Source organism: Astatotilapia calliptera, chromosome 2 (assembly GCF_900246225.1).
Source record: "Astatotilapia calliptera chromosome 2, fAstCal1.2, whole genome shotgun sequence".
NCBI classification, from domain to species: domain Eukaryota; kingdom Metazoa; phylum Chordata; class Actinopteri; order Cichliformes; family Cichlidae; genus Astatotilapia; species Astatotilapia calliptera.
The window spans coordinates 33617162-33644328 of NC_039303.1; the positions used below are offsets into that span (position 1 = coordinate 33617162).

Genomic DNA, 27167 nt, shown 5'->3' on the forward strand with positions numbered 1-27167 from the left:
CGGCCAAACAATGGCTGAGACTGAGACTAAATGATTCAGATTTTCAGCATTGCAATGGAAAATAATGGCCTATGTATGCTCTGCTTAGCCATATTTTGTCAAAGGATCTTGAATAATACTTGTTAGTTATGTTCCTGACCTGAGAGAAAGCATATACTCTTTGTGTTTAAGAAGATACTTTGAGCACAACTCCTAAAAAAATTCAGTGACTACAAACACCTTAAAACACTACATAACTACAAATTTAAAAAATATATACATAAAGCTAAATAGAAAAGTGATATAAATGCCACCAGCATGCTGCCAGTAGCTTATTGGTGATGTTGTGTAATAATTTAAAAAAAAAAATTACTGTATCAGATGACTGTACTGTCACTGAACCGAAAAGGAAACTCCAAGTCACGGCCCCTAAAGCGCAAGGAATAATGTGCGGAATTCCCTTCTCTTTTGCAGAGGGCACACTTCACCTCCCTGTACTTCCCCTCCCATCATCAGACGGCACGAATGTCTTGAGAGTCGAGGGAGAAAATCATTTTTGGGAATAGGGCCCAACGATTCCTTTGCGTATCATTGCCACTTTATCCTTTGCTCTTCTGCTGTCACAAAATTAGATGGGGGGAGAAGTGAGAATTACGAAGTAAATGAGCCAGCTTTGCTGTACTGTGACCTTGACGATGGACTGAAACAATAGTGAACAGTCTCTGCGATGAGATTTCACGATAGCGCACTGGTAGTTTATGTAAACAAACGTACTACACACTAACTTATTTTTATATTTTCTCTCAATTATATGTTAAAAGTACTTTAAATGGTATATGATACTACTCTGTCATCTGCTATGAAGCCAGACTAAAAGGCTAAACCTGATCAATATCCAAACAAAAAGTGGAAGGGGGAGAGGACGGATTTACCGCTAGAGTACATGAGTCAGCTTTGCCATACTGTGACCCTGGCAAACAGAGTGAAACAGTAGTGAATAGTCTGTCATGGATAGTGCTATGGTAGCTATTGTAAAACAAATGCAATACACCACTCACTATAACCCGTTTTTGCATTTTCTCTCAACAATATACTGAAATTACCTTCCAGGGGGATACGATCCTACTGTCATCTGTTAAGAAGCTAGACTTAAAAGCTAAGCTTGATCTGTATCCTTCAAATCTGAGTTTGGGCGGTCTAAACATCGCACCTTCTCGGGGTCACGCTGCTGTCCTGCTGCAAAAGTGTCCGTGACAGTTCACTGCAAGTTAGACTGACAAAATATTCAAGACAAACTTTATCAAACCTTTGACAAGACTTGACCACCTGCCATAATAAGAACCAGCTAACAGCGCTCTGGCTGTGCTACTTGTGTCCTGGAACATTCTCACATGCAGAGTCCTACAAAAACCCTACACTTTGCCAACTGCAAGGTTAAGACAACAGTTACAGAGAAAGCCTTTTTTATTAGCCGTGTATAAGCCTTTAGAGGTTTGGAGGCAAAATGCCCCAGACTCCTCTAAAAAAAACAACAAAAAAAAACAAAATAAAGGAACATCTGGCCGTGATGGGCGGCCACTCTAGGTTATATGAAGCTGTGTAGAGCCAACAAAGAGGGTTCTCCTGCATGAGACTCCTAAATAGTAAACCCAGAGGATTCCTGTTTTATAATGTATGATTAAGACTAAGAGGCAGACAGAAGCTCCTTGAAATCGAAATCCCATGCAGGATTCAAAGAAAATATATTGCTGGTTCGAGGTGGATAGGTCTAGCATGGAACAGATGCTGGAATAATCCAGAAAAGCAACACAGTTCAATTTGTAAAGCTGAATTTCCCAGTGTAGGGGAATGACGTTTTCTGCTCTGCTGGTAAATCTCCCACTCCAGGTTAGTGTGTTTGTGTGTTTAGGATGTGTTTTTCTTGTGCTGCCTGCATGGAGCCAGATGTACTGCCAGTGAGCAATGAGCCCCCACTGCACTTGGCTGACACGTCATCACTCCCATTTTCCAGTCTTCAAGTGTCCACACAGGAAACAAAAAAATACTCTGGACACAACATCAACCCCTCTCATCACAAGACTGTCTACACTGCAGGAAAAAGAAAGAACTGACAAAGAGAGTGTTGTATATGATAAGCAACAATAAAAGGACAGCTTCCACTTTCCATTTCACCCATCTCCTTAGTCACTGATGTGTCAGTTATAACTTTCATGGCAATTTTCTTTCCTAAACTCAGGGGTGTCATCTGACTAAATGTAACTCAGAACCCAGAATAAAAGAATCAGTCCAACACAAGTGATCATTTCAATTATATATATATCATTACATTTAAAGGAAAACTCCATTGTATGAGTATTCCTACAGGCATCATATCTCAAGTGACATCCAGAAGGGTCCACTGAAAAAAGATTATCTTGCTGACATTTGTGTGAGCTGTTGCGCTTCAGTTAAATTGGTGTCAAAAGGTCAGAACGAACATATGTAACCTGTGCTCATTTTGAATAAGAAGCAGCTGCAAGTCAAAAATTAAGAAATCAGCAAATACAGTTTTTTTTCCCTTTTCACTCTAAGCCATCTTTAAAATTACTGGGATATAGGTGGCTGTTGTGTAACAATAACCCAGTCGAATGCTTGCGCATCACTCAGTGACTTATAACTTTGCTTAGTTAACGATGACACCGTGACATTCTCACAACTATTCACCAGAAAAAACCATCTTACACATCTCTGAATAAACAGAGACACCTTGACGACCATCAGTAACTAATGTCTCTACCAGTCAGTGGCTCCTGTACTGAAACAATAGCCCCTTTCCTCCTTGCTATTGTCTTGTGGATGAAGTTTGACATAGTTGAACGTGAGCACAAGGAGCTCCGGGAAGAAATCTTTGCTCAGGTAGCGTGTCACATTTCCGTGACCTTTACTAGCCAGAACAATTCCAGGCTGCCTCTCTTGTCCCTACATCCGCTTCCTCCTCTTTGCGTCTTTCCCACGCTTTGTGAGTGGACAGTGAAGGAAACCTACTCAAAAAAACAGTGTGTGTGTGTGTTCAGTAAAAGAGGTTGAATGTGAACACTATTTCCTTTGTTTGGATGGGTTGTTTATTTTGAAGTGGTGAGGAAGCCTCAGTTTGTATCTCTGTTACACACTGGACTGGACCTGGCACAAGGTGAAGGAACATGCCAGATTTACTCAGGTTTTGTGGCGTGAGACTGAGACAATGGAGTTGACAGGACTGTCAGATAAAACATGACACAATGTTTAATCCTGTCCACGCACACATACCAATTGCAGGAACCTTTCCTTTCATAATTTATAACAAAGTACTGACATGCAAAATATTCAAAGTATCTAAGAAAGCACACAAAAATAGACCATTCTGACAGACCATTTACTCATCTCAGTAAATCCAGTCATATTAAAATATAGAGCCCGACTAATCGCCTGTTATGAATCAACGCATTTTACCGTACTAACAATCTCCCAATGACAGACGACCTCTAGGGGCTTGTGTGAAAATTGCAAACTCAATAGCAGAATGATGATTTTTTTTCTGTTGGCGCATGATCTTCGAAAATGTGCAAATAATCTGCGGTCATATCCATACACAGAAATCATTTTACACCGCAGCTGGGATCAAAGAATAACCCGCCAACAAAATCAGCTCTTGGTTGCAGGCCAATTAAACACCGGAGAAATTTAAATTACTATAAAAAAGAAAAAGAAAAATAATGCTAAAAAAAATTTATTGTAAAAATTGGCAGCTCAGGTGGCAGAGCAGGTCAGCCAGTAATCAGAAGGTCGGTGGTTCGATCCCAGGCTGCCTCCTAGCTGCATGCCAAATATCCTTGGGCAAGATACTAACCCCATGTTTGCCTACTGGTGGTGGTCAGAGGGCCCGGTGGCGCCAGTGTCCGGCAGCCTCGCCTCTGTCAGTGCGCCCCAGGGCAGCTGTGGCTACAACGTAGCTTGCCATCGCCAGTGTGTGAATGGGTGAATGACTGAATGTAGTGTAGCGCTTTGGGGTCCTTAGGGACTAGAAAAGCGCTATACAAATGCAGGCCATTTACCATATCTCGTGTTTTTAAATATTATGCAATCAGTCTTTCATTCACTGAAGGGAATTAACAATCAATCAGAAAGTCTGTTCTTTCACTCGTAAATATATAGTGTATGTAAACATGAATGACTCACCTAATGTTAGAGATAAAAAACACAAGATGACTGCGACCCGGTTGAAGCAGTCAGGTGGTGCCATGCTGCGAACTTCCCCAAAGTGCAAACCTTGTGATAAAAAGAAATGCAATCGAGTCCCTGTTTGTCTCTTTAAATTCCGGCTGACTGCGAGTCTTAATTGGCCTATAAAACGCCTTTCATGAATCCCCAAAAGGTTCAGGTGCGCAAGGACAAAGCAGCAGTAATTTCCCCATATGCCTGCACGCGATTCGCGGGGGAGCTCTCCTGCGCTGCTCGGCAGTCCAACTCCCGGCACCGGCGCACTATCCTCTGGGCAGGTGCAAAAGTAGTAAAAGGAGAAAAAAAAGTTAAATAAAGGAAATTAAATCGGCGGTAAAAAATAAAAAAGTTGAAGTGAAAAGTACTTCAGCTCTGGTGCTGTGTTTGGACTCAAGAACGAGATGAATGAGCTCCTGCGCCTTGTACCCACTGTATCTCCTCCCTATCGCCTCTGTGCAACACTTACAGTGCCGTCCAGACGTGACACGTTTAATGGAGCCACACACAGACGGAGGACGCGACGTCACTTTTGTTGAGGAGGGGGAGGATGGGGGAGGAGGGGACGACTTCTTCATTTTAGCTACTGAGGGGGAACAGTAAGTCATTGTTCTGAGTTATTCCCACTATAACTGTGCAGGGGGAAAAAAGATGGAACAGAAACGCAGTCATTGCACGTATCTTATCATTTAGGAAACTCCACTCAGTTTTTCATACCTGGCAGAAGCTCCCTTAGACACTAGAGATACTGAGCTACCTTAGAGTCTTAATGAGTATGTTTTCAAATTAAATTCACAAACCTATAAAGGGAGTTCTTCAATCACCTATTAGTAGGGAGCAGATGCTCTTCAGAAGCATAAACCGTCTCAATTTCTTTCTGAAATAAAATCTTCTGGTGCACGAAGTCTCTTATCTTTGACTTTTTATCCACTATCACACTGTACTCTCTTAGTGTTAAGGAATTTTCCACATCCCAACTGCCATAACTGAAAGGCTGTTGTGCCCAAATGTTGTTGATTAAAAGCAGTCTGCTTTAGTTAAAGCTCTTGTTAACATTGATTCATTACATATTTTTGCAATTTTTAATTATAAAATAAATTAGCACGCTATGTATTTATTTACTTAACTGACCTTTGTGTGCAACACTGATAAAAATCAACCTGTGTACCTGAGGTTAAAGGTAATTGCATTTATCTTGACTGGAGAGAAAAACAAAACAATGCAGTGCAAACAATCACTGTGATATCAGCTTGAATCTATCTGCCCAGGTTTGCAGAATAAACATTTGTTGGATTTATTTTTAACGTCAGAAACAGGATGCACTTCTTTTTATATCAATGTAAATAATCTTCTTTTGTCCGGCCGTACCCTGCAGTGTGTGGATATGCTGCAGACTGTTTTCTTTTTATCACAACAACAATCACTTTGCTGTTGCAGGTCATACTAGCAGGCATTGTAAATAAGAACATCCTGCCCTCACCTTTCCACCCACAACAGGAATCCACAGCTACCATTTTGGCTCTGGATCGGAAGTAGTGTTGTGTGCTAAAGGTGATACACGAGGCAAATTGAAATGTAATGTAAACCAATTTTCCGACCTATAGCAGGAGAACTGTGATGTGGCACATGAGAGCATGGGAAACTTGGCCATTCCAATGCTGGTAATCCTTATGCTAACTGGGAGTTTGAGACCACACTGTCACAACTAAAGAATTCAGCAATTTCCTGCCCACTATCAGTACTTTAAGTCACAAACAGCCAAAGAAAGAGAAGCTACAGACAAGTTATTGCTCTCTCTCGTGATTTCTTTCGAAAAGGAAACATCATATTGAAGGCTGCACTGATTTATTTCTACCAATTTTTAGATTATGACTGTGGGAATTTCACTTTGGGAAATTTGGGAAGCAAGAATTGAACATTTTATTATTAGATGATAAACTATTAGCTCATGCATTGTAAGAGAGCAATAACTTGTAAAGTGTATAAAATTGCAACTCTAATTTTCTTAGTTTGTTTCCATATTTAAGCTTTTAAAAAGGGAGACATTCCCTTTGGGCTAGCAGTGCAACAGATAAGTCTCCTGATGAACAATTGCTGGAAGTTACAAGCTGAGAGGGGTGGATTTAAAATGATTTATTTTGGAAGCTGGTGCTCAAACAGACTGTGGGGGACTAACTGGTTGTACACACACCGCATGCAGTCTTCCTTTTGTTCGTCTTGGGTAAATGAACCAGAAGAAATGTCCTTTCTGAGGAGAGTAGTAGACAGCGTCTGACTGCATGCTCCGTCAAGTGACTGTACTCTGACATGAATGCAAGTAGTGCCAGCATTTCCAGACTTCAGACTGAGGGTGTGAAGGCAAAATTAGAAGTACAAGTTGATGAAAACTTGCTTAGTTACACTTTTCTAGTACTGTACCGGACCCCCTCCCCCCTCCTCCTACATTCAGAACAGTTTTAATTCTTTATGGCATAGATTCAGCAAGATGCTGGAAATATTCCTCAGAGATCCTGGTCCATATTGACATGATAGCAGATTTGTAAGTTGCACATCCAAGACGGAAATCTCCCAATACACCACATTTCAAAGACGCTCTATTGGATTACGATCTGGTGACTGTGAAGGCCATCTGAGTGAACTAATTGTTATGTTCAAGACACCAGTTTGTGATAATAGGAACATTGTAAAATTGTGTGTTGTCAGCTGGAAGTAGCCATCGCAGGATGGGTAGTAATAAAGAGATGGCCCACACCAGTATACCACCACTATCATCATCAGTTTTTGATACAAGCCAGGATGAATCTATGCGTTAATGTTTATATGAAATTCTGGCCCTACCATCTGAATCGCTCAGCTGAAATCAGGACTCATCAGACCAGGCAACTTTTTCCAGTCTTCTCTCTAATTTTGGTGAGCCTCTGCGAATAGTATCCTCAAGCTCCTGTTCTTAGCAGACACAAGTAGTGCCAAGCATGGTTGTTTGTTACATCTTCTTCAAGGCTGGATATGTTGTGAATTCAGAGATGCTTGTCTGTATACCTTGATTCTAACAAGTAGTTACTTGATTTAATAATCATAGTTACCTGATTCTCATTTACACAGGTTACGTAAATGCTTTAAGTTACTGCCATATAAATGGCCCATTAGATATTTGTGTAATCCGAAGCAGAACCTAATGAAGTGGCCAGGTAGTGTGTTATACTATGTTAGCAAAACTAATACTTGCATAAATTTGTAATTTTTAAGTCCTGGACAGAAGTTTGCAGAAGTCAGAGGATTTTTGGAAACTGTGTTACTGTATTAGGATCAGTAACACAGTTTCCATCTAGTTTAGCTCCATCTAGTGTTGATTGGAAAAAAAGGACAGGACTGGGAAAGGCTACATCTATAGCCATATTTTTTTTTCTCTTAATGGGAAGCAAAAATGGTTTAATAAATATATTGATAGAATTTATGGATTAAGTGGGTTTTGTTGACTTCACACACCAAATGAACACTATTTTATTTATTCTGAACATTTGCCCTTCCAAGTATTCCATGCTACTGGTTTAAAAAGTGGGTACCTGCTTTCCTTTTAATAGAAAGTATTATTATTCCTCTGTTTTCTGCTCCCTTTAAGAAGTCACCACAGCTGACAATCTCCCTCAATCTCAACTTATCCCTACCATGCTCTTATGTCACCCTCTGCACATCCTTCTTCAGTGCATGCATGAATCTTCCTTGTGGTCCTCTTGTTTCATACTTAACAACCTTTGCACACCTAAACAATCTTGCATTAAACACATAGCCCCGTGAAAAAGAAAGCAACCCCCTCCAGCAGCTAAATATGTTCACCTGGCCTCCAAACTCCCCAGCTAATAATCAAGAATCCCTGGGATATGCCGCAATAACCCTGATCCACACAGACCCCACCCTGCAACACGCAGGATCCAATTTCCCATTGCCAGACACTACAGGATGCCCCCACAGTTCCCTTGTTCACACTCCAATGGGTCAGAAGTGTTCAGGCAGCATAACAGCGGTCCTATACAATATTTTGCAGATGGTTTTACAGCCATGTTGTGATTTCTTGGTATTCCTGTAGTAACTTCTTGAGCTAAATACAATATACTCCCCTAACAGAGACATATGGAAACTTAGGCTTTCATCTTTTTCTTTGATTTGAATTGCGTGCATACATATAAAAATAGGAATATTTCAACTTTTAGAGAGAAAACATTCACTTCAATGAGGAGACTAAAATATCTAAGTGAGATGTCAGTGTTTCATTATGTCATAGTGCTTTTGCCTACCTTGGTACCTTTAAGTATCAAAAAGGTATGAATAAGGGTGGAAGTTTGATTTGGGAAAGTGATGAATCTGTCAGAGGGCACTTTGTTCTTTACACCTGTAAATGGCAGTAAAATGGGAGTCTTTTTAATACTATTATTAATGTTTTGTGTCATTTGAAAAAGAATCATAATTCAAGTTGAAAATTGAAAAAGCCTTACCTGATCTCCTCTTTCTGCTTAGCTCTGATGCCCCCTCTTTTCCTGATACCTGTTGCCAGAAAGAAACCGGAAAGTTTTATGTACTGTGACTTACAACTAGATTTTTGGTTTTACACATAAGATAAATTGTTTTGTAACCATAATATCAGAAGGAGTTGGCGAGATAATATTACAGTCGCATGTCCGTCTATGATACCTATGATATTCTGACTATGATACCTGTATTAACAACCACAAGTAGAGACACCTGTACACTGAAAAACAGAACAGGTCTCTGTTCATGCATTTAGAATTACTAATAAAAAAGATGGATGTGCTTTTGTGGTAACATTACAACTTACAGTCCAAATACCAATTGACTATTTTTTTATTTGTTGCCTGGCAAGCTCTCTTTTTCTGTGTTATCCTGATGTCTATATCTAAAACAAATAATAAACCCTTAATTTCCCACACTAGTTACTATAAGTACAGGTAATTTAATCTACTTGCCAAGCATGTGATGACTGGAAAATGTCATTTGGCAATAAATGTAAACAAGTGCGCTAAGCCAGTCTTATAAGGCTTCTTAGATTTACCAAGAAATAAGGGCTTATACTTTTTTTCCCCCTTTTTTCCTTCCTTTATAACAGTAAGTATAATATCAACCATAGACTTTATTTAAGAGCTACTGGTGCCAACATGCGATCAATACCAGTTAGGGTTTGGCAAAGTTAAAACTTAGAGCACTCCCTGTCAAAACATTTAGTTTTTGACAGAACTCCATTATCTGTAAGCAAACTTTGATTTGTACACTGCTAGCAATTCAACTTTGCAGTGAGTTGAGCTGACCTTAAAATGACTGAAAAATCAAATTTAATATGACTTTACTGCCTTATTTTATGTTCCCAGAAAGCTAAAGCCCTGCATAGCCTGGATCATCTTGTGCTCCAGTAGATGACCCTTCTCTCAAAAGTCCTTGCTGATTCTTATTTCTGTTTTAATTATTTTTAAATTGAAATACTACATAAACATAAGCCATATACATAAAACACTACACAACACATACATAGACCAAGGTAGATAATGGAAATGAAGGGAAAAAAAGACAAATCATTTTCAACAGTTACATTTCTTTGACCTTCATATCAACATAGTGTTGCATCTGCAAATATATAGAAATCTTGCTTTTATAATAAATATTTCTCTTTAAACATGTCAAAACTGTGCAGTTTTCCTTATTTCATTATATTGTATAGAAATCCGAATGCACACAATAAAATCACAACTCAAGGATTTGATAATATAAATGTCTCCTCTAGTTTATGTTCTTTTATAACAGTTTTATATACCTTAAGAGTCAATTTCACCTAATATTTATATAACCTTGTTATCTGATACAATTGGCTGTATGGGAATGGGAGGTATTTTCTTTTTAGTGTTTTTCCATGTGTATTTTATGATGGGCTACATAAGTACAATAGCACTCATCTGTGCTGCAAAACAATAATCTCTAAAAGAAGTTAGTCCCAATCTCCCCATTGCAAAGTTTTGAGATGAACTGTAGGTCTTGTAGGACCTTGCCCCTCTAGCAAATAACTTTCTATAGAAGATGGGGATAAAACAGTAACCAACAGAAGCTGTCTTTATCCCTTTGTTTAATAGTATTTGATATTTGTCACACCTGCAATTATTATCAAGCTAGTATTAGGAACAGCTTAAGGTAGGCAGAATAATTCCCTCTATTGGAGTAATAGCTATTTTCAGTTGTTTTGCTAACCTCGCTCTCTTTTTCGCGGGCTTTTGTGATCGCTGTCAATCAAATGCCAACATTTCAGTGAGGAGCTAGCTGCTAGCACCTAGCCTGACAGATACTTTTATTCCACAAAAAGTTAGACATGGAGGAACTTACCTCAACTGTGAAAAGTGAGTAACTGACTCTTTCTCTTGACCCACCTATTTATTTATTAAAGTGTTTTTTCGAAACCATATTGGGTACCAACTGGAGCTGGAGCTTAGTTGTTAATTTAGCTTCCAACCTAGCTAATTCACAAATTGTTAAGTTGCATCTATTATCTGGACGCCCAATAGCTAATAACAGTTTTGTGCCTCTGGTATATTAGCTAAATGTTACTCAGGCCATGGAAGTAATAGTTATTTTTCTAAAAGATAAAGGGAACTAAACAGGCAAAGTCTGAAAATCCCAAAAGTTGTATTATTAAAACTTACTGCTGTTGGGACTATAGCAAGAAAACGTTAGCCAGCAGGCTGCCATCTACATTTGTAAGTACAAATCTACACCTGGGTAACAATTTGAAACTTTTAAAGCAGTTTTTAATGGAGAGTACATTCTCTTTATTCAATGGGTAAAAAGGGTACTTGAAGACCTTATGTGTATTTCAAACAGGGTCTTAGAATTTTTAAAGAAACTGCTTTGTTATAGACTTTTTATACATTTTGTGCAGCCTGATAATACAGATGATTAGAGGCATAAAACTGGGGTTCATGTTATCCACTAAACTGCTCGTGTTATCTTGGTCACCAGCCACAGTGAATTATCGTTATATTTTACATTATTATAACAAGCTAGCCCCCTAACTTGCTAATATGTAAATGAATACTTTTTTAAAATGGCAACTAATTAACCTAATTTGGGATGTATGACTCATACTTCATTTTAGATTATATTCTACCTTAAAAGATGAACAATCATTAATAATTGGCTTAATATTTCAGTGCTAATAGCCTAACATTAAGACACAAGAGAATATCTGAATTATTTTTGAAATGAGAAAGGACATTAATGTAGTCAAACTGGATTTTAAGACAGATTTCTAACTTAAACAAAAGAATAAGAAAGTGGGGTGCTCTCCATGTCCCACACTTTATTGTCTTGCACAAACAGTATCTGGTTTTCTTTATAGTGTAGAAAATTCGGATATTCTTATTGCATGAAAAATCAGATGTCACTTTTCACTTCAGAAGACAACATGTCCACTGTTACCCTGTTTGTGTCCTGTCAACGTCTGTTTTTGTTGACTTTTTTTTAATACACAGGTCTTACTGAGCTCCTGCTGCAAAAGCAGCTAACAGATTATGATGAAGTGATAGAGAAGCTCTTCTCTGAAGTCCCTGGACTTGAGGCTTTGCCCAAAATACCAGATCCGCAGGTAGACAAAAACATGCCAACTTGTTTAACTATACGCCACAAGTCAGTAGTGATGTAAAGTTATAGTATAACTATAAAACCCCCCAAAAAATAAAATAAAATGAAGAATTAACAAATACTTATTGAATAATTTTTTTTACACCGCTAATATTCTTGTTGCTGAATTAATCTAACCTACTACAAGTTATATGACTGTTGCAATAGTTGCATGAAGTTTAAAGACTTTAATTTAATGTAATATTGTTAATACTCATATACAAGAAGCTGGCATAATTTTTTTTGTTGTCGTGTTTACAGCTGGAGGAGTGTGCCATCAAGCTGTGGAACTGGGGAGTTACTAAGAATGTGGGTGTCACAATAAGTACAATTCAAAAAGCCCAAGGTAAATTTGTATTTGTATTGTTCCACCCCTTATTTTTCGTATTTTGCTAGGAAAATAGGAAATATATACAGAAATGCATTTAAACATACAAATGTGCATGGAAATATATAAGACAAAAACTCAGTCTGTACTATTCTAACAAGTTTCAAAGTTAATATTTGGTATGAGCACCTTTATTGTTCAACCCATCCTAAATTTTAAAGGTTTTTGTAATTTCTTTAAGTAGTCTTCAGGAATAGTTCTCCAGGCTTGTTGAAGGAGATTCAAAGCTCTTCTTTGGAAGTTGGCTGCCTTTTTTCAGTTCTCTGTCAAGATGATCCCACTTTGATCCCATTTTGACTTTAATAATATTGAGGTCTGGACTCTGAGGAGGCCAGTCCAAGACTGATTGTGTTCCACTGTGCATTTTTCTATGCTTTATTACAGTGGTAGTATTTTGGGATCTTCTCTCCTCACATTCAAATACTCTCACTATGCTTACAGTGCGTCATGTTGCATGCAGTCTGTTGTACTGCTGTGAGCCTGAGAACCCAACAGAGGGCACCATTCGCAAGCAGATTCTGGTAAGCAGTACTGAAGGCAGCCTCTGTGAGTGCCCAATGTTTCAGGAGGACAAGGCATGTTTGTCAGTGTCTAATCTTTACAGATGGCCAGCAAAACAGGGAGAACCTGGCTGGACTGCAAAAATCCCCAGATGGCAGATAAATACTTAAGCCTTGCTGTCAAGGTGAAGAAGAAAATAACACTCATACTGATAGTCTCTTAATTCTGTGTAGGTTTTGAAGCAAACACAAATACCATGTTTTTAGAAATGACTCAGAATCTAATATCTCCAGAGCCTTGAAATCCTCTACAGCCAACTGATGTCCAGAGGCAATGGCACAGCTGACATCAGTTCATCCAAGGAGGATGTGGAGAAGGATCTACTTCGAATTCTCTCATACCAAGCAGAATCGGTGAGCTGTGGCGCATGTGATGTTCGACACCTTCGATGTGAATATTTGTTCTTGTGATATTTGGCAGCTTAGGAAGTGCCATTCTGACAGACTTGCAGTGTGAAGTGTGAGACAGCTAAAATGTGAACTGAGAAACAATGAGAGGGGTAAATTTCTGACAGCTAATAGGGAGTATTATATTGTTTGCTGACATTTAATTATAAGTTCAGATCTGTTCTCCTTTACAGGCCATAACTCAAGGCAATAACAAAGAGGCTGTGGCCTACATTCAGCGTTGTAAAGACATGTTGCTGCGACTACCAAAGGATGTAAGAAAAAAGGCCATCTGTTGCTATTATAACAACACTATATATTGATTTTTCACTTTTACACTACATATTGTTATGGGATGTGTGGGGGATGTTAACTGTGATTATACTTTCTCAATACAGACTGCGTACCTCTCCCTAATGTGCTACAACTTTGGAATAGATGCTTACAATGTGAGGAAGTATGAAGACACTGCTTTTTGGTTGAGGTAATATTCTAATGTTCATTTTCCCAAGAAAAATGTTGATAAAGGTTGCAATCGAAGAGAAATGTTTCCGTTTCAGTCAAAGCTATGATATCGGGAAAATGAATATGAAATATGGCCCTGGATCTGAAGTTTTGGTAAGACAGTACAATATAAACTTTCATACAAACATGACTGTCATTTAGAATTACAATTGTAATAAAAGTGATGTTAATTTCCCTACAATAGGCCAAGGCTTTGCGGCTCCTCGCCACTGTTTATTTGGAGTGGGACTGTGAGAAGTTTGCAGAGAAGGCGGTCAACGCTGTTAGCTTAGCAAACAAGGTAAAACATTAGGAATCATTTTTAGATTGTTATTTATATAAGCAGAGGAATCTTCAGCTTTTCAGCTAATTGTGTAATTTGACAGGAATGCGTGAGCACATATGGACTGTACTTAAAGATCAAAATACTCCTGAGATGTGAGTCATCAGACAGTGACTTCAGAGCAGGTTAGTTGATACCACAACCAGAACATATTGAGTTATTTAGACAGAATTTGATTGGTGCTGCAGTGGGTTGTTAGTCTCCAAAGTGATAAAACTGTGGGTTAGGTGTTCTCTTAGAGCTGTTCTGACTACAGTAGCAATAGATACTTATACCGAGAGCCTTGGAAAGAGTTAATATGTCTCTGTAGATGACTTCAGCAGAGTTACAAATGCACATTAAAAAGCATTTTTAAAAATTCATTTTCAGGACTTAATGAGATGCTGGAATCAGAAGTTTCTCTTGAGCTGTGCCTAAGCACAGTGAAACTATTAATCTCTGAAAAGAGGTAAAAATCTTTGTTTGTATGGTAATAATTCCCATTAGTTTTTTGTAGAAATATATAATACAGAAAGAAGCATCTTTTTTTTAAGTCTCAGGCATATTTTATCGATCTGAATATGTCTGTTATTTTTCTAGAGAAGCGCTGGCTTTTGAGTATTTGAAAAGTGTGTGTCAGCACTTTGAGACATCCCCTGACCTGGGAACTGCTCTTGTCTTGCACATTGAGCTGCTGCTGCAGAGAGGCAAAGAGCTGCTGGGCAAACAGAAGATTGAGGATGTTATCACTGGTACTTTATTTTTGCTATCAGTACTATAATAAATCTAAATTAAGACAGAAAAAAACTAAATTGCATGACAAATACTATATATTTATCACTGCGTATAGTATTAAAAAGAATGAATAATACTTTAAATGTGCTACTGTATTAGTATGATCATTTTTTTACACCCACATAGGCCACTGTACAGGCAAACAGCTGACCACACAGGCTCTTACAAGTCTCCATGTCTTGCTGTGGGATAAAGCATCCAAGTACTTTGAGGTACACATCTATTCACAATGCATTTTAGAGTCCATACAGACATGCATACTTATAAGCATGTTCACAATCTGCAGTGTTGCTTCACAACAGGCAGGTGGCCACAAAAAGGTCCACCTAACCCTTGTTAGGTATTGTTTGATGTTTCCTTATAAAACAGCATGTGTATGTTAGAAGTTTTCCTATAGTGTTAGTTCTTGTTTTCTGAATTTCCACCATAAGTAAGTAGTTTATTTAGCATAGGTTCAGTGTAGAGCTTTACTTTTCACATGGACAAAAGTTTAACTTTGTGTTTCCAGGCTGGAAGCTATTCTGAGGCTCTTCAGTGGTATAACTACTCCTTAAGTCTCTTCAAGGGAGGTCAAATGGAGCCCAACTTAGCCAAACTGCAAAGAAACAGAGCTTCCTGCTTCCTAAAACTTAAGCAACTGGAAAAGGTAAGAGAACTTGAGGCTGCTGTAGTTGGTAATTTTAAGAACACCAGTATTTATATGTCACTAGTGACAACTGAAGGTGTCCCTGGCATATTTTTTTTTACAGTTACTGCATGCAAATATGTTTTCATCTGTATTAAAAATCTTAATTTTTGTAAGGCCAAAGAAGCAATTAAGGAAGCACAGAGATGTGATCCAGACAACATTTTTACTCAGTTTAGCGTATACAAGGTGGCTGTGCAGGAGAATGAGGCAGAGAAAGGTACCTAAAAAAGATTACTTACTGGGACTGGGGCGCTTTATAAATCATACTAGTGTTGCCATAATAACAGCAATATTTTCACCATATTATTTTTGATGATGTGGCTGATTTATTTATTTTTTGCTAGCCTCAGGTGCATTGCATGCAATGGGACGTCTGTCCAAGAATCCTGTAGCCTGTGAGGACAGACTGCTGGTGTCGGAGGATGCTGCTTCCAATCTCCTGAGTCTGGCTGCTCAGATTGCTCTGGAGGTAGAATTTATCACAGGACTCATTGCTCGTTTCTGTACACCAGTCCTTCAGTTTAGGTCTGATTGAGTTATTATTACATTTCCCAGTCTTATGATGATATAGCGCCTCATCAGTGCTATTTGCAGCTTGGACAGAAACTGGCAGTTTTTGTGAGTGGGAAGTTGATGAGGGATTATGTCCTTGTCACTGAACTCATACTGGTTCCTGTGCAGAAGGGGCTGAGAAGAATAGCATCACTGAGAAGATGATCGAGCATGTTAAACCTTTCCAGGAAAATGTCAAAGCCAGCTGGGATCAAAGATAAAGCTTAAATATTTTTCAACTCTTGTTCGTGTAGACTTATACTGCAGTCCTTCCTCAATAGTTACATACTTTATACTATTATACAAAAAGAGGTGTGACTGTAACTTTCCCCAGCTATTATAATCAATAGTTTCAGTTATTAAATCAGCTTGAATTTTCTTTAGTGTACTATGTGATTCTGATGCGCATCGATAAGTATTGGTGGTGGGTGGCATTAATGGTGATGAGAAAGTTTCTAACTCTGTGACAGAATGGACAACAGGAAACCGCCATGAAAGCACTGGAGATTTTGTGTGAACACTCCAAAGATCAAGCACAGGTTCTGGTTGCTCTGAGGTATGTGAAAACTTAAGGATAACCTAAGAAAAAGAAGCAACATTTTAACCTCACTTTTATTAAAATAGTATCTAACATGAATGATATGATGTGACAGTATGTAGCCAAAAACAGATTGAGTACAGAGCCTTACACATAAGGCTGTTATTAAATAAACATACAGTTACATACACTCATCATGAGCACAAAGAACATTTTAATTTGGTACTTTAATAATTTGAAACCCTGAGTTAATATTCATGGTAACTTAAAAAAATAAAAAATAAAGCTTCCACTTGTGAATAATTGCGTTTTTTTTTATTATGTGCTTGCATTCTTATTGTCTTGATTTGGATGCAGTCTTAGATACGTATACATTTGATGCTAATATCTAACTTTGCAATGGATATCATGTTTGGTTTTTGAGATCTGAAAATAATGACTCATGTTTAAATCTCGAATTGGGTCATGATGGTACTGCGTCACACATTTAGTAGAGGTGGCTCAGAGATTGTATTTAGTCTCATAGTTTTCCACACACCTCTATGATCCACTGACCTATATTCCCTCACATTTTCACTGAAAGTATGTCTCTGTATAATACAGTTAGTAGGTGAAAGAAAGGAGGTCAACGCCAATTTCTTCATTCATCTTTTTAGGTGTTTGGTTCGGCTTGTTCTCTCCACAATAGAAAAATTGAGTGATGAAATAAGGTGAGGCGAGAAAGAGGGAAAATACCAAATGTTTTCATATTTCAAATTGATGCTGATTTAACTGAAAAAAACAACAACAGATCTACATTTCCTACATTCATTCCATGCAGTGATGTAAGTCTGGATGTCTTGCTGCCGCATCTAAAAAAGGGTAAGTGCAAATCCATGAGGGTTTAATTGCATTGTGAGTGGAAGTGTCTCAACTACAGTGTCATGTGTTGTGCGTCATAACCCTCGGATGTTTTCTTTGCCGTCACTTCAGCTCTGCAGACAATTTCACACCCCTCTCACATGACTGTCGATCAACGCACAGAGGAAGCTAACTGGTTCAGAAAGATTGGTGCTAAGATTCTTTCTCTTCTTTTCACTTCAATCTAACGTGGTGTGCTATGACTTAAAATCTTGCAGCACCTTCATTTTGTCTGTGTGCTCATGTGTGTCCTTGTTACAGCTTGGAACTTGGCTTTGCAGTGCGAGAGCAGCCCTGACAAAATGAGAGATTTCTTTGTGCTCTCTTACCAGGCAAGTGTCCTTTTTAGCTTTGTCAGGTGAATTAATCAATGTCTGCTCTATGTGGGTGTAGATCAAAAGCACCTGAACAGGAATAAACATTGCTTTATAAATAGAAACGTATCAGTTTACACTCACAATAATATGTGTTCCTTAACCTTAGCTTTAATGGAATACATACCATTACATTTGGATCTATAAAGTTTGATTTCTGCCAGCGATTTTCTCATGTCTGATTTACATACATGCCCTGATGCCTAAAAGTACCCCATATACAATTATTTTGATCTTATTTATAAGAAATTCAACTTACTAGTGGGCGATCGTGACTCAAGAATTGGGAGTTCGCCTTGTAATCGGAAGGTTGCCTGTTCGAACCCCGGCTTGGACAGTCTCGGTCGTTGTGTCTTTGGGCAAGACACTTCACCCGTTGCCTACTGGTGGTGGTCAGAGGGCCCGGTGGCGCCAGTGTCTGGCAGCCTCGCCTCTGTCAGTGCGCCCCAGGGTGGCTGTGGCTACAATGTAGCTTGCTATCACCAATGTGTGGATGACTGGTTGTATAAAGTGCTTTGGGGTCCTTAGAGACTAGAAAAGCGCTATACTTACTTTGACTTTTGGTTAAACGTAGTCAGAATTTAAATACAGTATTTTAGAAATACTTTCCTACATTATATGTACAAAACTATGGACCCACCTACACATTACACTTACATGAGCTTTATGACCACTGATCCCCTCTTTGCACCTATAGCAACTTCCACGCTTCTGGGAATGTTTTTTGCAAATGTTGGAGTGTGTCTGTTGGAGTTTCTGCCCATTTAACTATGACTGATGCTGGACATCACAGTCTCCATTTTACTTCAGTCCTAAAGGTGTTTGATGATGGCAGCGAAGACCTACCACACCAAAAATTATCCAGCCACACGTTAATGGACCTGGCTTTGTTCTTTTGGGAATAGTTATGCTGGAAGAGAAAAGGGTCTTTTCCAACCTCTTCCCATAGATTTGGAAGTGCAGAATTGTCAAAAATGTCTTTGTAAGCAGAAGCATTAAGATTTCCCTTCACTACTGCTAGGAGGTCCAGGCAAACCTCAAAAAACAACCCCATAGCTTTATTGAATTCAGTGAATAAGAGGTGTAGCCTAATACTTTTGTCCATGTAGCGTATCATGTGTTAGTTCCTTTGTCATACGTGCTTAAATGTCTATTCACTGTGTCTAAATGTCTATTCTGACAGTGGCTGTGCTGTGTTCTTATTCAAACTGTAAAAACTGAGTCTTTGCTGCCTACAAACGAAATGAACTACAAAAATATAAGCCCACAGATTATGATGTTACTGGAAGATTTTTAAAAGTTCTATTTGTCTATCTGTACTTTGTGCCTACCTGTCAGTCTCAAACTCTTGAAAAAGAGAACTTGATCTCAATGACAGAGCTTTTTTAAATAAAAGAATAAATAAATATTAAGGCTACATGTGTGTTTCTACATGAACCTATAGTTCTCCCAGCTGTGCCCACCTGATCGCACTCTCCTCATGGGCCAGAGGACATGTCTGCTAATGGCTGCTGCTGCTTCTTTGGAGCTCGGCAGGAAGTCTTCTCACCCTACCCAGGTGTGCCACCCACTGCCCATCTCCTACATTTAGCACACTCTCACTCCACATGGATGGAAATTTACCAAGACCAGTGGAGAGGAGAGGTGACTAACAACATCATTGATGCTAGCGTAGGTGTTTAATTTGAATCCCCCTGCCTTTGAAAAGGAACTAAACACTAGGTGGCGATGATTAATCCAGAATGCTTTGCATGTTTGTCTGGTTCCAGGAGTTCACTCAGACTCTGGAGCACATTCAGATCTGTTCAGAGGTGTGGAAAACCCTGAAAGCATCAGGTGCATTTAGCAGCTACACTATTCAAACTAAAAGCAATTTTTATTTGCAAAGTGTAAACTATTTAAAACACAGAAAAGGAGAGTTAAACACAGTTTTATGTTATTAAAAAGTTGACATAATTTTTTAAGTCTACTTCATGAAATTGAGCTATAAAAATGTATTCTCAATTTACAGGAAGCTTTCCAATGGACCCGACAGACTCTCTACTACTGCTGTATGAGTTTGAAGCTCGTGCTAAACTGAATGATCCCATAGTTGAGGCAATACTGGAGTCTGTGTTGGAGCTTGAAAGTGTTGAACCCAAAATGTTAGAGACCATGGCAGGTTAAAAAGACCCTCTATTATTAATCATGTCTGTGCTGAAATACCTAAAGAAACACATCAGTGTTTTCAGTATTCACTCTATGCTCTAATTGTCTTTCCTTTATGTAGCCTTGGCAATGGAGCCTCCAGCCTATTTCCCTCTGCTGTGCAAGAAGGCCTTGAGGGTTGCTCTCTTTCTGCACAAGAAACAACCACAGGCTGACCTGGCGCACTGCAGGCACAACCATCACTACCTTTAGCATTTCATTAATGAGCATTTTTTTTCTTTTTAGATTTTTAATGAATAGGTTATTGACTATTTTTCTGTGTCCTCATCTTAGCAAGTGTGTTCACAGCCTTATCAAGCTGTCCCTCCCAAGTGGCGTGTCAGAGGTGGAGGCCCATGTGCTCAAGGAGGTGTGGAACTACTACGAGGAGGCCCTGTCTATCATTGCAGCCGCAGTGAGTCAGCACCAATCACACACCGACATCCCTCGGCTCCCACCTCCTGTTCCCTCCAACAGGAATGCTCCTGCTATATAATTCACCCCCTCTTTTCCACTCCATGCTTGCCTGCTGTTCTAGAAGCCTCTTTTTATCAATGGGCTATCAGCCGCACTCCAATTAGCAGATGCTTCCATTCACCACCCCTTCCTGCCAATTTGAATGTTAATGCGCTGTACAAGTTGTCACACTGCCGGTGAGCTACAGCTCTGAAAGAGACATGAAATTATTGAGACATTATGCAGCTTTAGAGGCAGCGCACATTTCCCCTTTCATATTGAGTTATTACTTGAAAGATGTGGAATTCTTTGGATCAAAGTAAATGGACAAGATTAAAGTGTTGTGAAATATGAATGAACCGTCTCCACTGAGTTTGTTTCATGCTCTGTTTTTATGACTTACAAGCATAAGTAAATGTTAATATACAAATGGACAGGATTTGATGAAAGTTTACTTGGCATTTGCTGCCTCAACCCACTGAAAATGATTTGTACAAGACAGTAACCCAGGTGGCCTTTTGAACATCTTCCTGCTCTTCTCCGTAGCCGGACGACTTCCCAGAGATGGAGACCTTGTGGTTGCTGACTCAGGCTTGGAACACTGGGATTTTGCTGTACAGCTTGGCTGAATACCCCGAAGCTGAGAAGTGGTGTGGCCTGGCCATGAGCTTTGTCCGCCACCTGGGATCTCTACAGGAGAGCTATGAGACACAGGTAGAGGACTGGTGGAGAGAAGGAAGGGGATGAAACACTGGGTTGATAGTAGCTTAAATCATCCTGCTGCTTTGTTAAATACAGATTTTTGGCAGAATTAAATCTACATGTCATTGTACAACTCCAGGGTTGCTCATCAAAATACACCAATTATAGTTTTGAAGTTAGCTCAAGGAACTTCACCAGAGGTGATCCTTTAAGTATTGCAGCTTTGTCAAGAGAAAAGTATGGCAATAAAACACAGTCTCATAAGGTTAAACTGGGACACAGCAATGAAAGTAACTGCTCCATTGTATAGAGGTATAAAAAGCTTAGTTATACAGCTGTTATTTATGTACCCACAGATGTCTGGTCTCTACAGCAAAATCCTGGACAGATTGGACAAAGCAAAGAAAAATGTCAACATGAAAGAATAGACAAACAGGTATAGGTCAGCTGTCGGGAGCCTGGTGCACGCCTGTTCTTCGGGGAAACCTACCTACGTTTATTCAGTTCAGTTTTCAACACCCTAACGTTCTCAATGTTATGAGAAACATTTACCAGAAATTCCAGTTTGGTATGTTCTTTTAAATTATTTTAACTGTGGTGTATTCTGGTAGACTAGTACATTCATTTCTGGTCTGATTCTTACCTGAACATTTGTTCTAAGCTCCTATCCATTTATACTTTTCCAACAGAAACTAAAAAAAAATAAATTAAATAAATCTACCACTGCAGTAGTTGTTTTTAAAGCCAATCTGTATCCCAAAGTAGAATAAAAGGCACATTAAAATCATATCTGAGTCACATATTTTATTTTCAAACAAATAAACTCTTGTCAAGTCCCAAAATAAAACCCAAACAAAAGTTGCAGGACTGTGTTCCCTCATGACTAGGACAGGGAAGACCATGAGGCCGAGTGTCCTGATAGGCTGTACTACCTGCAGTGACAGGAAGGAAACTACTGTACAATCAAAGGGTTCATGTTTGCAAGCACTTACTGCACAGATGTGCTATAACATAAACATATCATCACCCAAAAGTACAAACAAGAACCCTGTCCCCCCACCCAAAAAAATAAAAGTATATATGTCGTCATTTCTCTCATCAGAACAAAGACCCTCGTCAATTATACACACACAGAGGCATTCAGGTTCCATCTTATCACAACCTCAATGGAAAAGTGTAAAATGAAATCAAGTTCTTTGGGCTTTGACATGGCTGACTGAGGTATGAATACCACACACATTGTTAACAGTCAGCTGTATTTCAACTAAACGCCAGAGTGGACCAATTCTAAACCTCTAATAATGTACTGATCAATGCTCCTGCTTCCTGTGATATTGTGTAGGTTTCTGCCTGCATCACTTTATTTTACAATATATTGTTTTTTTTAAAAATCTATACACCCAGACACGTTCCACAAGAAATCACATGTAGACAGGCCCTACTTGAGGGAACTGAATTCCCAACTGACTAGTTAGTGTTCCAATAGGCATTTGAAGAGAAATACCAACAATACAGCACATTTGTATGGAAATTATATCTCAAGAGTAGCTCAAACTTTACTTACCTGACATTTGTGGTCTATAAAACATGTTTGTCCCAGTTTGATTCACACATGCATGAAGCACAGGTGAGGGGGATCTGCTGGGGGCTTATTTACATCGTACAGCTACCACACCCTTTGAAACAGTCTGCAAGCAGTTTATAAATGGCTCTGTTCCCTTCGGTAATTCCCTGAACTCTGGTTTTGACACAGGTAATGACAGCTGGTTTAGCAGTGGTGCCTGGCAGGTGGGCACACCTGTTCAGAAAATGCCTGCAGGTACAGGTGCTCTGTGGGTGGGAGAGAGCAAGGGACCCAGGGGTCTAGGTTAACACTTCTTGTTTGGGTCTGGCTCTCTGAGGAGAAAAAAGAAGTATATCCCTTTGCACTCTTCCCAAAAAAAAAAAAAAAAAAAGCTGAGGAAGAAAGCAAAAGCGTTCACAGGGTCAAGGGCCACAGCACTCCTCCTTCAGACGTGCTCTCTCACATGCACACATTAACGTATAGTGCCAAGATATGCATGGAAGGATGGTGCAGGTCATTTCAATCCTGGTGACGCCACAAAGCAAACTCAAAGGTTACCAAACTGATGGCCTTGAACAAGCTCCCAGCCTTGCAGAAAAAAGACAGTACAGCCCGATTACACTGTCCACTTGGAAACAGCTTTAGCTAAGCAACAGTGCCTTTGAGTAGTTTGTTCACATTTGACAACTGTGCAATCGCCCAAACGTGGCTGTTCAGTCACGGGGAAATGGTATCTGTATGTTAAGATTCCTGAGCTGGCCAAGCTCACCCCCAGACGTGCCAAGAGCTCAACACAGTGCTTCAGCACCTGCCAACAATAGATTAAGAATTCATCGATTTATAGATGCACAAAGCGTAGGTTTTCTCAAACCCAACTTTAGTGTTTTTGGTTGGTGGACGGGGGAGGGGGATGGGGGGGCAATCGAAAACGGGTTATAGTTACTCTAATATTTAGGACATCCAATACAATTATTGTCTTGTTCTACCCGTTTTAAGGCCACCATCATGGCGGCAGATACGACAGTACCGTGTGACCAATCAGAAGAGAATCCTCTGGGAAGGCAGAGAGTGTAATAGGGTGATCTGCTGCTCAACATGAGTTGGGAGGCTCTGGTTATCCAAATTGCAATCCATTGGCCAAATTCTTCTTTAATTATAAAGGAAGAGGGTTGAAATACAGGGGAGGGAAAGTGCCAACAGAGGCAATTTTTTTTCCTTCTTTTCTTAATCTATTGCACTCAAGTCAGGCCTCCTGACAGTTGGAGGTCACAAATAGGAAAGATTTTCCTCATCAATTGTGTTCAGCCTCCCTCACAGACAACAGGTAGTCACAAAACAGAATTTGTATTTGATGTAAGGCAGTTTGGTGTTTTGCAGAGAGCCCAGTTACACTTCTCTACCCCCGTCCTTTACACAGAGCAGCTAAAAACCACAAGCAAAAAAAATCCCACAAGAAAAAACAAAAAAAAACAAAAACAAAACAAAAAAGGAACTAACAGCCCTCCAAATTGACAATTCTAGTGAAGTGTAAAATGTGTAGTTTTTAATATGTAGTAAAATCTCAGTAGGATTTCATCATTTATTTTGTGATTTCATAATATAAATGTAGAGATTCACAACGCACTTCTTCTTGATCTGCCTCCCAAGATGTCTTTATCAGCTGCAGCACAGACAACTGGCAGATGACCAAACAGCAAGCTGGTTTGTGATAAATAGATCAGTTTGTAGGCTCCTCTACTAATTTCCTCAGTCATTATAAACAAGAGAGATGACTCCTTGAACAGTACCATCAGCAGGGCTCGATTTATCCAGTCTTTTTTAGAAAAAAAAGAAAAAACCCTTTATTGGTCTTCAACTTCTTGTCTTGCGTGTCTTTTATAATGTGATTTGATGAACATTTACAAAGTGTTCCAACTTGGTATGATTTGTCTCTGATCCCCTGAAACTTCTTTTTGAATCCCAACTCCTCTCCAGATTTCTGCAAAACCTTCTGATCTTCAGTCAGTCCCAGTTCACGAAAGGATGTATTCCTTTTCCCTTTTGTTTGCGGTTGTCAAATTCCTTTGGAATGGCATTTCCAGTCTTGAATGGATTTGTTGAGAAACTCATGCAGGGGTGTGCACAGTCACAGTAATGGTGATAAGACTTCTTTTTCATTTAGAGAGTAACATAATGATGACACTAAAACTTGATATGAAACATATCTGCAAAAAGGAGGTGAGGAGAGGGGCTATTTGGGCTTGGGTGGGGTCTCTGGGAGGCAGGAGGGGAGCTCTGTGCCGATGCAGAGAGGACGGCAGGAAGCTCAGAGTTTCTCTGAGGAGGGGATCCAGATGTAGGGCCCAGACTGCTCCTCAATGATTAGCTTGATTTTGTTGTAGATCTCCTCTAGTGAGTCACCCTGTACAATAGCTGAAGGCAAACACAAAGGGAGAGAGGTGTGTTATTTGGTTGCATCAGAACTAGAGTCCCCCCACCCCCCAAAAAGTAACCTAATCAAGAAATTCTTCTGTTGATCAATCAATTCAGTTGTTTTATGAAGCCAAAAAGCCAAATCATAAACAAACACACACCATCAGGTCATAAATAAAACTTAAAATCATGGATTGAGATTATTCACTGAGGTCATGGCTCAAGGGAGCTGGAGGGTCAATTTCCTATAGACTTACATACAACCACAGAATTCACTGACTTTAGACTTCAATGACAATAAATAACCAGATCACTGAGAAAAAAAAATCAAAACCTATATCCCAAATTGTAAGTACAAATATTTTTTGTTGGCAATGAGACTGACCTGTGAAATACTCCCCAAAGTCTTGCTCCAGTTTAACTGCCTTGTCAAAGACTTTATTGGCCTGCTCATATGTCTGCCTCTTATTCATCTCCCTGAAAGTGACAGTAGTTACGGTTAGTACGACGGACACAGACCAGCTGTGATCTTGATGACAGTATGTACAAAAGCTTCGACTTACATTAGGGCTTCAATGGATTTTGGTTTGATAAAGATGGCAATCGGATAAAGTTGTGCTTGCTGCAGTCGTTTTATGGCATTCCCAGAAACATCCAGAATGCAGTGTTTCCCCTGTAGGCAAGTAGAGAATACTTTAAAATACTCATAGTGGTGAAAATTTAACACTTTCTGATTTAACAGGCCACCCAATCTGGTAACCCAAGCTCACAGAGAAATGCTCGATGCCTACCCTCTCAGCCACAGTTCTGACAGACAAGATGCTTGTCCCATAGAGGTTCTCGTTGAACTGGCCCGCTTCAATAAACTTATTATCCTGGATATCCTTCTCCATTTGCTCTCTCGAGCCCACAAAGTGGTAGTCCTGGCCGTCAATCTCGTTCTCTCGCCTAGGACGAGTTGTATCTGCAGAAGTGAATGGAACAAGTTTATTTTTGTTGCTGCTATTTTGTTTAGCGTACTGTGTAGAGGTGTCGAGTGTTGTCAACTCACGTGGTACACACGAGCCAAACTTGTGGGGGAACTCAGAGATGAGGTCATCATTTATTCTGTCCTTCATTGGGCCCAAAATTATCACAGGTCTTGTGTAGTGGACTGAATCAAAAACAGAGAAGACAAGTGAGGATAAATGTAAAAATCTACAGCATGACAGATTGTGGAGAAGCGATTTCACTTACTTTCCTGTCGAATGACTGGCTCATAGGAAAGAATTGTGTCCTCCTGACCCTCTGTAACAACAAAAATTTTAAAAAAATGAAATTTTACATCCTGTCTGAAGGAATTACATAAAGCTGCCACAGCTGATAAAACTCCAAAATGAAATATTAGGTTGCAGATATAATTTCACACGTACATTTAAGGACATCTACCGTGTTATTCATCTATGTGGGCAGAGTAAAAGAAACCAGAGAGACCATGAGAAATTAAAGGTGACTCACTCGAACTACTTTCGCTGTCACTTGTGTTGGATGTCAGGCATTCTGCAAAAGCAAGAGAGTTTCAGATCATTTTACAAAACCATAACCACAGTGGCATTCAAGTCAATTCTCTTCCTATGGGTGAAATTTAGTTTCACCTGCCTCAAAGGACAAAAAGGGGAAAAAGAAAAGCACTCTGTTTCTCAGCAACTAGGCCACATAAGAAAAAGGGGAATAACGAAAGCAGAAGTTTGGTTTGGTGCAGCAGCCATGCTCTGGCAGTATTTGGGAAGTGGTTTTAGGTGCAAGCAATAGGAAATTAAGTGCTTCCTGTGTTAACATCCCAAATGACCCACAATCCCCAGGCCAGTGTTTCCTATTGCTAGATCTGTGCCGGTGGCAGCTGATTTCATAGCATAGAAAAGACTGAAAACATACGGCGCTACACTGTAGAGAGAAGGGAGGCAGGAGCTGGTTGA

General features: G+C 39.4%; 3 protein-coding genes and 1 long non-coding RNA gene across 28 annotated transcripts in view; 1 reads left to right on the top strand and 3 right to left on the bottom strand.

The window, feature by feature from the left end:
• kdrl (kinase insert domain receptor like) overlaps positions 1-4707 on the bottom strand; it is a 42408-nt gene extending 37701 nt beyond the window's left edge. The window contains exon 1 of the mRNA XM_026144361.1: positions 4174-4707. Coding sequence (XP_026000146.1) covers positions 4174-4237 — 64 coding nt within the window. The 5' untranslated portion in view covers positions 4238-4707. The remainder of the gene's footprint in view (positions 1-4173) is intronic.
• Positions 4708-8499: 3792 nt separating this feature from the next.
• Positions 8500-10957, bottom strand: LOC113007733 (uncharacterized). Its single transcript, XR_003269938.1, has 3 exons — positions 10591-10957; positions 8703-8751; positions 8500-8599 (listed from the first exon to the last, which is right to left on the bottom strand). It is a non-coding gene; the product is annotated as an uncharacterized LOC113007733 (long non-coding RNA).
• tex11 (testis expressed 11) lies at positions 10177-22023 on the top strand. 4 transcript variants are annotated; one of them, XM_026144585.1, is made up of 30 exons: positions 10177-10401; positions 10517-10604; positions 11736-11848; positions 12145-12229; positions 12713-12792; positions 12876-12956; positions 13066-13185; positions 13413-13493; positions 13617-13702; positions 13779-13836; positions 13928-14023; positions 14109-14190; positions 14435-14513; positions 14645-14796; positions 14966-15051; positions 15348-15485; positions 15642-15744; positions 15872-15996; positions 16550-16635; positions 17274-17327; positions 17438-17478; positions 17590-17667; positions 17779-17849; positions 19336-19449; positions 19661-19727; positions 19903-20052; positions 20161-20269; positions 20373-20493; positions 21081-21248; positions 21593-22023. In XM_026144585.1, the coding sequence occupies exons 2-30, from the start codon at positions 10577-10579 to the stop codon at positions 21662-21664; spliced, it is 2724 nt and encodes a 907-aa protein (XP_026000370.1). In that variant the 5' UTR covers positions 10177-10401; positions 10517-10576; the 3' UTR covers positions 21665-22023. The 4 variants fall into 4 exon arrangements, with proteins under 4 accessions (XP_026000370.1, XP_026000362.1, XP_026000379.1 ...); XM_026144577.1 differs by lacking the exon at positions 10177-10401 and having other exon boundaries at positions 10412-10604; XM_026144594.1 differs by lacking the exon at positions 10177-10401 and having other exon boundaries at positions 10412-10604; positions 12879-12956.
• A 2342-nt stretch (positions 22024-24365) lies between these two features.
• The window catches only part of dlg3 (discs, large homolog 3 (Drosophila)), a 79311-nt gene continuing 76509 nt past the window's right edge, over positions 24366-27167 (bottom strand). For 14 of the 22 annotated variants that reach the window (XM_026144495.1, XM_026144479.1, XM_026144391.1 and 11 more), the window contains 6 exons: positions 26710-26751; positions 26449-26499; positions 26004-26365; positions 25776-25885; positions 25598-25689; positions 24366-25212 (listed from right to left, as the gene is read on the bottom strand). In XM_026144495.1, the coding sequence (XP_026000280.1) occupies positions 25106-25212; positions 25598-25689; positions 25776-25885; positions 26004-26365; positions 26449-26499; positions 26710-26751 (764 nt within the window). In that variant the 3' untranslated portion in view covers positions 24366-25105. The remainder of the gene's footprint in view (positions 25213-25597; positions 25690-25775; positions 25886-26003; positions 26366-26448; positions 26500-26709; positions 26752-27167) is intronic. The other 8 variants (XM_026144564.1, XM_026144469.1, XM_026144451.1 and 5 more) reach the window with 1 other exon arrangement.